Source organism: Callorhinchus milii, unplaced genomic scaffold, assembly GCF_018977255.1.
Source record: "Callorhinchus milii isolate IMCB2004 unplaced genomic scaffold, IMCB_Cmil_1.0 Scaffold4, whole genome shotgun sequence".
Lineage (NCBI taxonomy): Eukaryota > Metazoa > Chordata > Chondrichthyes > Chimaeriformes > Callorhinchidae > Callorhinchus > Callorhinchus milii.
Window position 1 is genome coordinate 283,902 of NW_024704745.1, and position 15,748 is coordinate 299,649.

General features: G+C 46.3%; 1 protein-coding gene across 3 annotated transcripts in view; it reads right to left on the bottom strand.

Moving 5' to 3' along the window:
- Positions 1-1,067: 1,067 nt before the first annotated feature.
- Positions 1,068-15,748, bottom strand: part of folr (folate receptor) — a 33,404-nt gene continuing 18,723 nt past the window's right edge. For 2 of the 3 annotated variants that reach the window (XM_042334679.1, XM_042334678.1), the window contains exons 2-5: positions 10,629-10,770; positions 8,770-8,958; positions 7,834-7,969; positions 1,068-1,475 (exon numbers count right to left, since the gene is read on the bottom strand). In XM_042334679.1, the coding sequence (XP_042190613.1) occupies positions 1,192-1,475; positions 7,834-7,969; positions 8,770-8,958; positions 10,629-10,766 (747 nt within the window). In that variant the 5' untranslated portion in view covers positions 10,767-10,770 and the 3' untranslated portion in view covers positions 1,068-1,191. Of the gene's footprint in view, positions 1,476-7,833; positions 7,970-8,769; positions 8,959-10,628; positions 10,771-12,376; positions 12,523-15,748 lie in introns of those variants that run through there. The other variant, XM_007884617.1, reaches the window with a different exon arrangement.

The following is a 15,748-nucleotide window of genomic DNA, read 5'->3' on the forward strand; positions in this document are numbered from 1 at the left end:
GCTCTTACCCCAACTAGCCCCACTCCCCCGCTCTTACCCCAACTAGCCCCACTCCCCCGCTCTTACCCCAACTAGCCCCACTCCCCCGCTCTTACCCCAAAGCACTGCACATTGTTCCTTTTCAAGTACTTATCCAATTCCTTTTTAAACTACTATCAAATCTGCTTCCGCTACCCTTTCAGACTGTGGTTTCCAGACCGTAACAACGCTCTGGGTAAAAATATCTCCTCATCTGTCTCCCCTCTGGTTCTATTGCCAATCTTCCTGAAAATTACCATTTCTGAAAGGTTTTGGCTTAGATAAATTCCTGCAACCTTAAAGGGTTAGGTGCTGCAGGATTTGTGGAAAATTCTTAAATTTGGAAGAAAAAGCAACCAGCTTCCAGATTAAAGAATTTTCCACAAAATCTTCAATTTTAAGACATGGTTTTAGGCGTCTGAATGCGCTTGAAGCATAGAGTCCTGTAGCTCAGTTGTTAGAGCTTCGCAAGCGAAAGGACGTGTGTTTGATTCCCAGGCAAGGCGAAATCTTAGGCAAGTTTCTTTACTCCACACACCTGTTTACCTAGCAATAAAAGAACTCGGTTGTTAAGTCAATTGGTGGATTGCTTTTCCGAACTAGTTGGACCTCGGTCTTTTTTCGTCTAGCATTTCTTATGTTCTTATGAATACAGCATTTACAGGGAGGGGCATCATTAGACACTGCTGTGAATCATAATCCTAACAATCGTTGCATTTGATAAAGTGGCTTATCATGTCTGTGAGACGTCTCAAAGCGCTTCACAGCTGGGTTTGTCTCAGCGGGACTGGAATGTGTAGTTACTGCGTATTTTGTGGGTGAAACACAGCAGCCACAAATGTGCACAGCAGTGTCCCACAAACAGCTGTGGGATTGAGTGAACAAATTATTATTTTTATTTGTTTATTTTGGGGGGAATTATTACACCCAGAAAAGTGATCCACCAATCGACTAACAACCGGGTTCCTACTTACTGCTGGTAAACCGACGTGTGGAGTAAGGAAACTTGTCCAAGGTTTCGCCCTGCCCGGGAATCAAACCCAGGTCTCTCGCTTGCGATGCGAGTACTCTAACCACTGAGCTGCAGGACTCTACTAAGAGGCCAGGTGCACTACTGACGGTGCAATCACTGTGTGGAGAAGTTCACATCCCACTCCTTACTTCACAGTGAAGTTAGGACAACATGACAGCCAGGAACACAGTCAGAGGCAGCAAAGCAGTGCGTTTGTCAACGGGAGACTCAGAAATCAGCCCCTTCTGCACGGCGTAGAAACGTGCCACCTCCTTGTTGGGATTCCTGTTGCCCTCGAACCACAGCTGGACACAGCGCTTGCTCCCCCGATCGTATGAGGTGTACTTGTAAGAGTTGCTCCACACTTTCTCGCAAAAGTCAGCTGGACTCGGAAAAACATCTGTGAACTTTCTGCACTCTGTGTTTTCTGGGCATTTATTTATTCCTGGGAAGGAAGGGAGAGAAAAAAAAACACTGAATCGCCATATCAACCTGTCTGCTCCCTCCACTCAGCGGGCTCCCGGCTGCTCCATGTCCTCCTCCTGGCCCAGCCCACCCCATTATTGGCGGTCATAATATAATAATAATAATCCTTGCATTTGATATAGCGCTTTTCACGTCGGGAGAACGTCCCAAAGCTCTTCACAGAACACACTGTAAAGTGAATTGACTGTATATTTGTGGGCGAACGCGGCAGCCAATTGCGCACAGCAATGTCCCACAAACAGTCGTAATTGAAAATGACCAATTTAATTATTGTTTGTGGTTTTGGAGGAATTATTATTAGGCTCTGTGTGGAGTAAGGAAACTTGCCCAAGGTTTCGCCCTCTGCCTGGAAATGAACTCAGGTCTCTCACTTGCAAAGCGAGTGCTCTAACCACTGAGCTACAGGACTCCAGGTCAGGCCTTCTGCCTCCACCTGAAGTCCCTTCACCTCGCCCCCTCCCTTGCCTCCTTCAAGGCACATCTCAAGACCTTCCTCTTCGACTGTGCCTCGGCCACCCTGCTACCCTCCTTGCCCCCCCACCCCTCCTAATCCCAACCCCCAGCTCAAGTCCAAATCCCTGATTCTCCAGCACTTTGGGACGCCCTCCCGATGTTGTGTGAATGTATGTGTTGTTCTTGTTAAATCACAGAGAGTTATAACACAAAGGCATCCGGTTCATCCAATCCCACTCTCAAGAACCAGTCAGCTCAGGCTAAACTTTAGACAAGTTTCCTCACTCCACACACACGCTCCGGTTACCCAGCAGTAAGTAGCAACCTGGTTGTTAGTTGATTGGTGGATCGCTTTCTGGGGGTAATAATCCCTCCCCAAAATATGACACTAATTTAGTCACTCTACCCATGACTGTTAGTGGGACACTGCTGTATGCAAAATATATAGTCAATTCACGTTACAAAATATCATGTGAAGTGCTTTGAGACGTCTCAAAGACGCTGTGTGAAATGCAAGGATTATTATTAAATGTCTCCAAACGCTTTCTGTTTCTGGAAAGTGTAGTGACAATGCATTTATATCCTTGAAGATGAGTTATATTAAAGGGTTGTGAAGTGACCTGGGGAGCCATTGTAAATTTATATAGTTTCTATAGATAAAATATCTTAAAATGTATATTACATGAGTAAGGGAAAAGGCAGGTACCTTGGAGTGGCAGGATTGCTGTCAAGCAGTCTGTGGAACAGACACAGTGGGCTGAATGACCACCTTCTGTGCTATAAATTTAATAATAATAATAATCCTTTCATTTGATACAGTGTCTTATCACGTCGTCGAGACATTTCAAAGCGCTTCACAGGATAAGTGAAGTGTAGTGACTATGTATTTTGTGGGCAGCCAATTGCACACAGCAGTGTTCCACAAACAGTCGTGGATTGAGTGACCAAATTATTCTCATTAGAATCATAGAATCATACAGCACAAAAAGAGGCCATTCGGCCCATCGAGTCTGTGCAGCTCTTTGAATAGAGCAATGTAATGTCAGTCCCACTCCCCGGCCCTTTCCCCATAACCTGCAAACCCGTCCTCCTCAAATACCCGTCCACCGCGTTTTTAAAAGTTGTTATTGAATCGGCCTCGACCGCACTTTCAGGCGATGCATTCCAGATTCCAACAACTCGCTGCGTGAAGAAATATCTTCTCCCCTCCCCTCGGCTTCTTTCAGATTTTATTTTGAATCTGTGACCTCGAGTCACCGACACACCCACCAGTGGAAACAGTTTTTCCCTTTCTAACCTATCAAATCCCCTCATGATTTTGGAGAACTCTATCAGGTCCTCGTAACCTTCTCTGCTCCAATGAGAATAATCCCGGCCTCTCCAGCCTTTCCTCATCATCACGGTCCCTCATTCCTGGTACCATCCTCGTAAATCTCCTCTGCACCCTTTCCAATGCCTTAACATCCTTCCTAAAGTGTGGTGCCCTGAACTGGGCGCAGTATTTATATAGGTTAACCATAACCTCCTTTCTCTCTGACCGTGCCTTCAGCTCCCCTCTCGACTCTCTACCCCCTCCTCGCTCCCTTCCTTCCCTCCCCTCACCCTGACCATTTCCCCCCAATGCTCGGGTCCTGACCCAACTGTACAGCGCTTTGGGACATCCTCCCGACGTGAAAGGCGCTCTATAAATGGAACCTTGTTGTTGTACTCTATGCCCCTATTTATAAAGCCTCGTATCCCATATGCCCTTTTTACAGCTTTATCTACCTGTCCTGACACCTTCAAGGATTCATTTACCTGCACCCCCAGGTCTCTCTGTTCCTTCACCCCCCTTAAGATTGTATTACCGCAGCCTACATTGCCCCCCCCCTCATTCTTTCTTCCAAAATGCAATACCTCGCATTTCTCCACATTGAAATTCATCTGCCATGTGTCGCCCATTTTACCATTCTGTCTATGTCTTCCTGCAGTTGGCTGCTATCCTTCTCACTGTTTGCCCCCTCCCTAAGTTTGTGTCGTCCTCAAACTTGGAGATGGTACTTGCTATACCCAAATCCAGATCATTTATGTATAGTAAGAAGAGCAGTGATCCCAATACCGATCCCTGGGGGACACCACTGTACACTTCCCTCCAGTCAGAAATGCAGCCGTTCACCACAACTCTCTGCTTTCTGTCTCCCAGCCAGTTTGGGATCCGCTGCCACTGTCCCTTTTATACCATGGGCTTCTATCTTTCTTACAAGTCTTTCATGTGGCACTTTGTCAAATGCCTTTTGAAAGTCCATATAAACTACATCTACTGCTCTACCTTCATCCACCCTCTCCGTTACCTCATCGAAAAATTCTATTAGATTTGTTAGACAAGATTTGCCTTTAACAACTCCGTGCGGCTGTCCCTAATTAACCCATATTCATCTAAGTGAAGATTTATTCTGTCCCGGATTATAGTCTCAGGAGTTTCCCCACTACTGATGTTAGGCTGACTGGCCTGTAGTTCCCAGGTGTGTCCTTCTGTCCCTTTTTGTACCGGGGAGTAACATTGGCCACTCTCCAGTTCTCTGGCACCTTCCCGGTGTCCAACGAAGATTGAAAAACTGTAGCCAAAGCCTCTGCTATTTGTACCCGTCCCTCCCATAGTAACCTCGGCTGCATCCCGTCCGGACCGGGCGACTTATCACCTTCAGCACAGTCAGCCTTTTCAGTACTTCCTCTCTTGTTTATACTTATCCTATCCATTTCCTCTACCCTCTCCTCCGATACTGCGGCATTTGGTGCATCCACTTCCTTTGTGAAGACAGATGCAAACTTCACAATAAGATTTCCCCCTTGGTCCTTAATTGGCCCCACCCTACCTTTGACTAACCTTTTTTTCTTGATATGTTTGTAAACTATTTTAGAATTCCCTTTAATGTTACCCGCTAACCTTTTCTCGTATAATCTTTTTGTCCCTCTCATTTCTTTTTTCAAACCTCTTCTGCACTTCCTATAATCTATTTGGTGTCTTCTATCTTGGGTTTGATATTCGTCATACGCCTCCTTTTTCTGCTTCATTCTCGATACAATTACCTTCGTCATCCAGGGAGGTTTGGAAGCCCTACTTTTCCCTTTTGCGGGAATCTATTTATTCTGTCCCCGAGCGATCCCATCCTTGAAGACTTCCTACTGCTCTTTAGCTGTTTACCTGCCAATCTTTCTTTCCAGTCCACCTTGGCTCGGTCCCTTTGTCACTCACTGAAAGTTGCCCTCTTCCAGTTGAGTATCTTCACCTTAGATGTTTCCTTGTCTCTTTCCATATTCACTCTGAATCTAATGATATTGTGATCACTATTGCCCGATGCTCTCCCACTGAAACCTGCTCCATTTGCCCTACTTCATTCCCCAGAACTGGATCCAGCACTGCTTCCTTCCTCGTTGGTCTGGAAATGTACTGATCAAGAAAGTTGTCCTGTATGCATTTTAGGAATCTTTCCCCCTCCTTGCCCTTTGCACTGTTGTTTTGCCAGTCTATGTTGGGATAATTAAAGTCCCCCATTATCACGACTCTATTGGCCTTTGCATCTGTCTGAGGAACCAGAGGATTTTTTTTTAAAAAAAGGGATTATTACCCCCAGAAAACCAATCAACTAACAGTCCTGTTTACTGCTAGGTAAACAGCAGCATGTGTGTGGAGTAAGGAAACTTGCCCAATGTTTCACCCTGCCCGGGAATCGAATGAATACAATTAAATGGTATAATACACGGTCTGAAAGCGGATCAGTTATTAGGTTATAAACACAGAAGTCGCTGGGAACACACAGCAGCTCAGGCAGCATCTATAGAGAGAGGAAAATGAATTAATTTCTGGTCGATGACCTTTCGTCAGAACTGGGGGTTGTTGGAAGGCAGCAGATTATAAGGACAAGCAGAGAAAGGAGCGGGGAAAGAAAAAGGAAACATTTTTAGATGGAGGACAGAAGATGAGATCAGAGGTGTTGATGGTGCAAGACAAAAGGTAATAGTCGGGGATTATGGAATGAACAGATGTGTCTGAGAACCAGAGGATGTGCTAATGGTTGTAGAAGCGGGGGAGTGGGAGTGGAAAGAGACAAGGCTGAGAGCAGATGGGAGCTGTAGTTAGAGTTGAAACCCATGTTGAGGCCAGAGGGCTGGAGGTGCCCAGGAGATGGATAAAGTGCTGTTCTTCAAGCTTGCGTTGAGCTACGTTTGTACAGGATAGGAAGCCATGGACAGAGAGGTGAGAGTGGGAAGGACAATTAATGTGGGAAGTGACCGAAAGCTCAGAGTTGCACTTGAGAGTTGCCTTCAGCTCCCCTCTCGACTCTCTTCCTCCTCCTCGCTCCCTCCCTTCCCTCCCCTCACCCTGACCATTTCCCCCCTCCTCTCTCCCTCCCTTCCCTCCCCTCACCCTGACCATTTCCCCCCTGCTCGGGTCATGACTCAACTGTGCAGCGCCTTGGGACGTCCTCCTGACGTGAAAGGCGCTCTATAAATGGAATCTTGTTGTTGTTGTTGTTGTTGAGGTCGGCAAAGCTATCACCCAAACTTCGTTTAGTCTCCCCAACTGGAAGGTTGCAAATGTTAATTCCCTGTACAAAAAGGGGCAGAAGGATAAACCTGAGAACTACAGAACAATCAGCCTAACATCAGCAGTAGGGAAACTTCTGGAGACTATAATCTGTGACAATATAGATTCTCACTTAGAGAAATATGGTTTAAAAAAGGACAGATGTGGATTTGTTAAAGGCAGATCGTGTCTGACGAACCGAATAGAATTTTTTGTTGAAGTGACTGAGAGAGTGGATGAAGGTAGTGCAGTAGACATAGTGTTCTGTGAAGCGCTTTGGGACGTCCTCCCGACGTGAAAAGCGCTATATCAAATGCAAGGATTATTATTATTATTTATCTAGATTTTCAAAAGGCATTTGACAAAGTGCCACATAAGAGATTTGATAGGTTGAACCGGGAAAAATTGTTTCCACTGGCCTGTGGGTCAGTAACCCGAGGACACGGATTTAAGTAGTTGTTAAAAGAAACCGAGGGGAGGTTACGAAAAATGTTTTCACCAGCGAGGTGTTGGGATCTGGAATGCATTCCCTGAGTGGGGAGTGAAAAGCCAATTCAATAACAACTTTTAAGAGGGAAGTGGATGGTTATTTGGGGAGGACAGGATTGCAGGGCTATGGGGAAAGAGCAGGGGAGTGGGATTGAGTTGGAAGCTCTTTTCGGAGCCGGCACAGACACGATGGGCCGAATGGTCTCTTTCTGTGCTGTATGATTCTATTTAGAGGAGACCACATCGTGAGCAGCAAATACAGTTCACTGGGTTGGTGGAAATCCATTGAAATGGCTGTCTGTCACCAACCCAGTGAACTGTATTTGCTACTCACGCTGTGGTCAAAACCCAGAAGCAGTGTTTGGGGCCCTGGACGGTGGGGTGCGAGGAGGTGAACGAGCAGGTGTTGCATCTCCTGCGCTGGCATCGGAAGGTGCCGGTGGGAGGAGAGCTGGTGTTAGTAATGATAGAGGAGTGGGCCAGGGAGTCACGGAAGGATCAGTCCCTTTGGAATGCTGAGAGGGGAGGGAGAAACGATGTGTTTGGTGGTGGGATTATGCTGGAGGTGACAGAAAATGGCGGAGGATTATCCGTTGAACCTGGAGGCTGGTGGAGTGGTAGGTAATTACTCGGGGAATCTTCTCATCGTTCTGGGGGGGAAGGGAAGGGAAGAGTCGGAGATGGACCATGTGAAGGTAAAGGAGGGATGGAAGTTTTCCAGCTCAGGGCGAGAGCAGGAAACCGCACCAACACAGTCGTCAATATAGTTATTGGGTTATTAGTTATCAGTGAGCAGGTTGTTGATGCTGACCTGACGACCAGTCCCAGCCTTTGTGCCAGTTCTCTTTGCACGTAAAGTCCTCCTTACAATCAGTCCACCACTCCTCACAGTCTGTCTTACAGATCGGCACATCCAGAATCCGCTCTTTCCTCCAGGACTCATCAGCCTGCGTCACATCAGAAACAAAGCCAAGCCAAAGGCTATTACAACAAAACATTACATTTACATGGCACCTTTCATGTGGGGCGGATTTCCCAAGGTGCTGGACAGTCAGGGATTCAGACCCAAACTGGGGTTGGGATCAGGAGGGGTGGAGGGCAGGGAGTTTGGGGGTAGGAGGGTGACCAAAGGCGCAGTGGAAGAGGAGGTCTTGAGATAGGCCTTGAAGGAGACAAGGGAGGGAGCGAGGCGAAGGGACTGTGGGATGGATTTCCAGAAGGTGGGACAGAGAGGCTGAAGGCCCAACCTTCGATGGGTGGGACAGGGTGGGTGGGGATGAACATGTCGGGAAATCAATCTCAGGTCCCTCGCTTGCGAGGCGAGTGCTCTAACCACTTGAGCTGTCTCTTACCCCATAGCCCTGAAAATCTTTCCTTTTCAAGTTACCTACACAATTCCCTTTTAAAAACTACTGTCAAATCTACTTCATGTGATGGGAGGCGGGTCTACTTCGTGTGATGGGAGACGGGAGGGAGGGAGGGAGGGAGGGAGGGAGGCACATAATCCCTTGAAAAATAAATAATTTGATTACTCAATCCATAACTGTTTGTGGGACACTGCTGTGTGCAATTGGCTGCCGGATTTCACCCACAAAACACACAGTCACGACACTTTACAGTATATTCTGTAAAGCGCTTTGAGACGTCTCGAAGACGTGATAAGACGCTGGGTCAAATGCAAGGATTATTATCATTATTATGATGTCGTCCGAACTCTAACACATGGACAAACCCAGACACTGCGTACCTTCTGCACCCACGGGCCCAGGTGTGGGGAGCACTCATACAGGCAGGTGTCCTGGATGAAATGGCGCTTGCACTGCTCGGTCAGAATGCCACAGTGGTCCCAGTTGAAGCCGTAGAGGTAGGATTGGTCAAGGTGGGCTTCCTCGCTGGTGTTGGAGGTACAGCAGGCATTGCTCTTCCACGGTGCACACTGAGTAACAATAAACCAAGCTTCTCTTACTACACACAATCACTTACAGTAATAACAATACTTGCATTTGATACAGCATCTGATCACATCTTCGAGACGTATCCACAGAATAGACTGTAAAGTGCAGTGACTGTGTATTTTGTGCTACAAACAGCCATGGTAATAATACCTTCAAAATATTTTTTAAAAAATTACAAAATTGGTCACTTCAATCCATGGCTGTTTGTGGGACGCTGCTGTGTGCAATTGGCTGCCGCGTTTCTCCCACAAAATATAGTCAATTCACTTCAGTGTACTCTGTGAAGTAATTTGAGATCTCTCAAAGACCGGATAAGGCGCTGTATCAAACGGAAGGATTATTACATAAGAATTTGTTGGCAAAAGAAGACTAAGTTCCATCTAATTCACCTTCCACCAGGAATCCTGGCAGTCGCTTAACATGTTATGTTCCAAATTATATGCTGTATCCCCAGATATTATTTTTTAGCAGAAATCCATCTCATTTGTTCTTGAAACAAACAACATTTTCTGCTTCCACCCTCTCCCTCGGGAGCCTGTTCTATAAGTTTACTGCTCGATCACTGAAGTAGTGTCTCTGCAGATTTGCTCTGAATTTACCCCTTTCAATCGCAGGCCGTGTCCTCTGGTTCTACTGTTCAGTACTAGATAAAACAGCTTATCCTGGTCTACATGATCGGGTCCCTTCAGAATCTTAAAGACCCCAATCATATCACCCTCAACCTTCTCTTCTCCAGTGTGGACATGCCCAGTTTATCTAATCGCTCCTCGTAGTCCAGTTCCTCCATCCCCTCAATCATTTTGGTTGCCCTCCTCTGTATCCTCTCAATCACTGCAATATCCTGTTTTATATTGCAATGACCAGAACTGCACACAGTATTATTCCAAGTGCGATCACTCCAGTGATGTATGAAGTGGTAGTAGATCCAGACACTAATAACAGTCATTTGGGAAATTTGTCCCTAAGAATGATTTTCCTAAATTGCATGATCTTGGTCTTCGGTATGTGAGCAGATTCGGATCAACCTACAATTTGAACAGTCCTTCCACCGTGAACTTCATAAAATATGAATACAGTTCTAAACTAACCTAACCTTAATAATCTTTTTCTCGTGTGCGTGCTCAAACTGAACCCAAACATTGAAGATATCATCAACAAAAAACAAGTTCAGAATCCTCATTAAGTAACTTGTTTGATATTGTGAATTTCTTAATAAATGCATGTTTCTTTTAGAAACACAGAAACAAGAGTTAGGCCATTCAGCCCCTCCTGCCTGTTCCAACATTGTATAAGATCATGGCTGATCTGATTTTCAACTCCAAATAACCGCCTTTCCCCCATATCCCCTGATAACCTGATCTAACAAACAGCTATTCACAACAGAAGTGACTGGGAAGACTCATCAGGTCAGGCAGCATCTATGGAGAAAGGAAAGTGAGTCAACGTTTCGGTTCCAAGACCCTTCGTCAGGAAGGAGGGAGAGGCTTTTAAGGGCTAACAGAGAGGGGGGAGACAGGGCAAGGAAGACAAAGGAGAAAATGGGGTAGAGGACAAGGTATGATGGGTTAAAGGGGTGTTAATAATGCAAAACAAAGGGGGGTAAAAATTGCAACAAAACCCTGTTTGTTGGCTCTGGTAACTACAGCCTGACCTGCCGGTACAATGCCCCCTCGGAGCTCGGCCTGGCCTTGTGATGTTTTCCATCCATACAGGAATTCAGCACCTCCTCCTCGTCCACCGCCATCACCACCACGCTCAGTGTCAACCCCAAAATCAACAGCCTCAACATCTCTCTAGAAAAAAAAACACTTTGCGTTTGACATTGTGCCTTTCAATATATGCCGAGAGATCTCAGGGTCAACAGATAATTCACACAGCAGCGATCCAATCATGGATTGAGTGACAACATTAGTATTATTATTTTTTGTTTAGAGAGTGTAAGTGAGTGTAACTGTACTCCAGGAAAGGGGGAGAATTGTTTGCAGCTGCTAGAAACCCTGTGATCAGGGTCTGAACAATTCCCTTAGTTCTGAAAGCTGCAGGAGTTTTAGTATCTCTTTAACAATAATAAGAAATAATAATAATCCTTGCATTTGATATAGCGCTTTTCACCTCTTCTCAATGTCTCAAAGCGCTTCACAGAATATACTGTAAAGTGAATTGAACGTATATTTGTGGGCGAAACACGGAGCAGCGTCCCACAAACAGTCGTGGATTGAAAATGACCGACTTATCATTGTTTTGTTTTGGTGGGATTATTATCAGGTGTGTGGAATAAGGAAACTTGCCCAAGGTTTTGCCCTGCCTGGAATTGGCACCAGGTGTCTCGCTTGCAAGGCAAGTGCTCTTACCACTGAGCTACAGGACTCCGTTTGGATATCACGTTTGGAGACTGTCTCCAAAGGCCTTAGAGACAAAACACTTCACATCAGCTGAGTGTTATCTGGAACCGCATTTACAGTACAGGGGACCAGTCTAAACAAAGCTCTCACAGATACCTGCTCCCACTCAATATTGCAATGGAGCCTTGAGTTTGATTGAAAATTCTTATGTGCAGCTCTGATAGACATTGGCAATGACACACCACAAACAAGCAAATAAATCCTTTTCCCTCTACACTGTGTGTCCACACTCCCAGGTCAGGGTTAGAGACAGTAAAGCTCCTCTACACTGTGTGTCCACACCCCCAGGTCAGGGTTAGAGACAGTAAAGCTCCTCTACACTGTGTGTCCACACCCCCAGGTCAGGGTTAGAGACAGTAAAGCTCCTCTACACTGTGTGTCCACACCCCCAGGTCAGGGTTAGAGACAGTAAAGCTCCTCTACACTGTGTGTCCACACCCCCAGGTCAGGGTTAGAGACAGTAAAGCTCCTCTACACTGTGTGTCCACACCCCCAGGTCAGGGTTAGAGACAGTAAAGCTCCTCTACACTGTGTGTCCACACCCCCAGGTCAGGGTTAGAGACAGTAAAGCTCCTCTACACTGTGTGTCCACACCCCCAGGTCAGGGTTAGAGACAGTAAAGCTCCTCTACACTGTGTGTCCACACCCCCAGGTCAGGGTTAGAGACAGTAAAGCTCCTCTACACTGTGTGTCCACACCCCCAGGTCAGGGTTAGAGACAGTAAAGCTCCTCTACACTGTGTGTCCACACCCCCAGGTCAGGGTTAGAGACAGTAAAGCTCCTCTACACTGTGTGTCCACACCCCCAGGTCAGGGTTAGAGACAGTAAAGCTCCTCTACACTGTGTGTCCACACCCCCAGGTCAGGGTTAGAGACAGTAAAGCTCCTCTACACTGTGTGTCCACACCCCCAGGTCAGGGTTAGAGACAGTAAAGCTCCTCTACACTGTGTGTCCACACCCCCAGGTCAGGGTTAGAGACAGTAAAGTAAGTGAGTACCTGGTTGCGTGACCGGCTGTTGGGAAGACTCGAGCCACTGCCTGTGGGAAACTGCCAACTCCTGGAAATAAGTTACTTTGAGACTGAGGAAGATTGATGAACACAATCCCCTCCCAGTCACCTTGGCTCAGCGCAGAACCTCCCCCTCCCACAGCCCCTCCCCCTCCCACAGGCCCAAAGTACAGATTCATAAGTGATTTGAAGTCAATCATTAAATCCTCTGATTTTTATGACAAACACTCGTGGTTTCGTAAGGAAATTTAAGAACTTTGCTCTACAGTAATTCTGCCATTGGGGGAAGGGCTTCCTCCCACTCAGCTCCGTGAACCCTGACTGGAGAGACAGTGTTCGGGGTTGACAATCAGTGTAGAAGTTTACCAGTGTTGAACTCCAGCGGTTATTCCTAATAATAATCCTCACATTTGACCCGGCGCCTTATCACATCTTCAAGACGTCTCAAAGCGCTTCACACAATATACTGTAAAGTCAATTGACTGGAGACTATAATCTGTGACAATATAGATTCTCGCTTAGAGAAATATGGTTTAATGAAGGACAGTTAACACGGATTTGTTAAAGGCAGATCGTGTCTGACGAACCTAATAGAATTTTTTGATTTTAAAATCTAGATTTTCAAAAGGCATTTGACACATAAGAGACTTAGAAACAAAATAGAAGCCCACGGTATTAAAGGGTCTGTGGCAACAACATGGATCCAGAACTGTCTGGGAGACAGAAAGCAGAGTGGTAGTAAACAGTTGCTTTTCTGACTGGAGGGAGGGGTGTAGTGGTGTCCCTCAGGGGTCAGTATTGGGACCACTGCTCTTTCTGATCTATATTAATGATCTGGACCTGAATATAGAGAGCACAATATCCAAATCTGCAGACGATACTAAGCCAGGAAAAGTAGTCAATGGTGAGGAGGATAGCACCAGACTCCAAGAGGACTTAAACCGATTGGTAAAATGGGCAGAAAGGTGGCAGATGAGATTTAATGTGGAGAAATGCAAAGTGTTGCATTTTGTGAGGAAGAATGAGGAGAGGCAGTATAAGCTGATGGTACAATCTTAAAGAGGGCAAATAACAGAGAGACCTGGGGTTCATGTAAGCAAACCTCTGTATGTGGCAGGACAGGTAAATAAAGCTGTTATAAAAGCATCCGGGGCACTAGGGTTTATAAATAGGGGCATAGAATTCAAAAGTCAGGAGATCATGTTGAATATTTGTAAATTGCTGGTTAGGCCTCAGTTGGAGACTGCGTTCAGTTCTGGGTACCGCACTTTAGGGCATTGGAGAGGGTGTGAAGGAGGTTTACCCGGATGGTACCAGGAATGAAGAACATAAGAACATAAGAATTAGGAGCAGGAGTCGGCCTTTCAGCCCCTTGAGCCTGTGCCCCGCCATTCAATAAGATCATGGCTGATCTTCAGACCTAACTCTAATTATCTGCCCTATCCCCATATCCCCTAATGCCTCTGCTTTTTAAAAAATCTATCAGTCTCAGCCTTGAAGATGTTCAAGGACTGAGCATCTACAGCCTTCTGGGGGAATAACTTCACACTTCCCCACATTAAACTCCATCTGCCACCTACTCGCCCACTCCCCTCTCCTATCTATATCCCATTGCAATCTTTCTGCATCATCCTCAGAGCTCACTCTCCCACCGAGTTTAGTGTCATCCGTGGATTTAGATACGTTACATTCAATGTCCTCGTCTGGATCATTGATGTACATTGTAAATAGCTGAGGCCCAAACACTGATCCTTGTGGTACTCACTAGTCACCTCCTGCCAATTCGAGAATGATACGTTTATCCCTACCCTCTGTTTTCTACCCGTTGGCCACTCTTCAATCCATGTTAATATGTTCCCATTAATCCCGTGGGCCTTAACCTTGTGCAATAGCCTTTTGTGTGGCACTTTGTCAAATATCTTTTTAAAATCTAAATATACTACATTTACTGGTTCCCCCCTCTCTAACCTGCAGATACATCTTCAAAAAACTCTAAAAGATTAGTTAAGCACTTAAGCATGAAACCGAGGGAAGGTTAGGAAAAATGTTTTCACCAGCGAGGTGTTGGGATCTGGAATGCATTCCCTGAGTGGGGAGTGAAAAGCCAATTCAATAACAACTTTTAAGAGGGAAGTGGATGGGTATTTGGGGAGGACAGGATTGCAGGGCTATGGGGAGAGAGCAGGGGAGTGGGATTGAGTTGGAAGCTCTTTTCGGAGCCGGCACAGACACGATGGGCCGAATGGCCTCTTTCTGTGCTGTATCCCATCACACAGAGGATACAGTTCAAAATCCTCACCTTCAAAGCCCTCCATGGCCTCGCTCCCCTCTAGCTTTGTGACTTTCTAATCCCCTACCAACTTGTCTGCTCCCTCTGCTCAGCAGGATCTGGTCTGCTTCATGTCCCCCACCCCACCCAACCCACCATTGGCAGGTGGGCCTTCTGCCATTCCGCCCCCACCTCTGGAACTCCGTCCCATTTCGCCCCCGCCCTTGCCTCCTTAAAGACCCGTCTCAAGACCCTCCTGTTCAACCGTGCCTTTGGTCACCCTCCTTCCCCTCTGGCCTCTACCCTCCCCGATCCCAACTGCCAGCTCAGGTCCAAAACACTGACTGTTGTTGTTGTTGTGTGTGTCTGTATCTATATCTGTGTGTGTTTGTGGGTCTGTCTGTGTATGTCTCACTCTGTTTGTGAGTGTCTATGTCTGTCTGACTGTATATGTCTCACTCTGTGTGTATCTGTCTGTGTGTGTGTTTCACTCTCTACCTCCCTGTACCTATGTCTCTGTGTGGGTGTGTGTGTCTCACTCTGTACCTCTCTTGTGCGTGTATCTGTCTCTATACTTGTGTGTGTATGTATCAGTCTCTGTACCTATGTCTGTATGTGCATGTGTGTCTGAACTTATGTGCGTGTATCTGTCTCTCTGTACCTGTGTGTTTGTGTGTCTGTCTCGGTAACTGCGTGTGTATATGTCTCTGTATCTCTTTACCTGCATCTGTTTATACCTGTGTCTCTGTCTGTGTTTGTATCTCTGTCTGTACCTGTATCTCTGTCTATATCTGTGTCTTAACCAGTGCCTGTGTCTCTGGCTGTGTCTGTACCAATGTCTGTGTCTCTGTCTGTACCAGTGTCTGTATCTCTGTTTGTACCAGTGTGTGTCTGTCTGTGTCTGTACCAGTGTCTGTGTCTGTACCTGTGCCTGTGTCTCTGTCTGTACCAGCGTCTGTGTCTGTCTGTATCAGTGTCTGTCTGTGTCTGTACCAATGTCTGTGTCTCTGTCTGTACCTGTGTCTGTACCAGTGTCTGTGTCTCTGTCAGTACCAGTGTCTGTGTCTGTACCAGTGTCTGTGTCTCTGTGT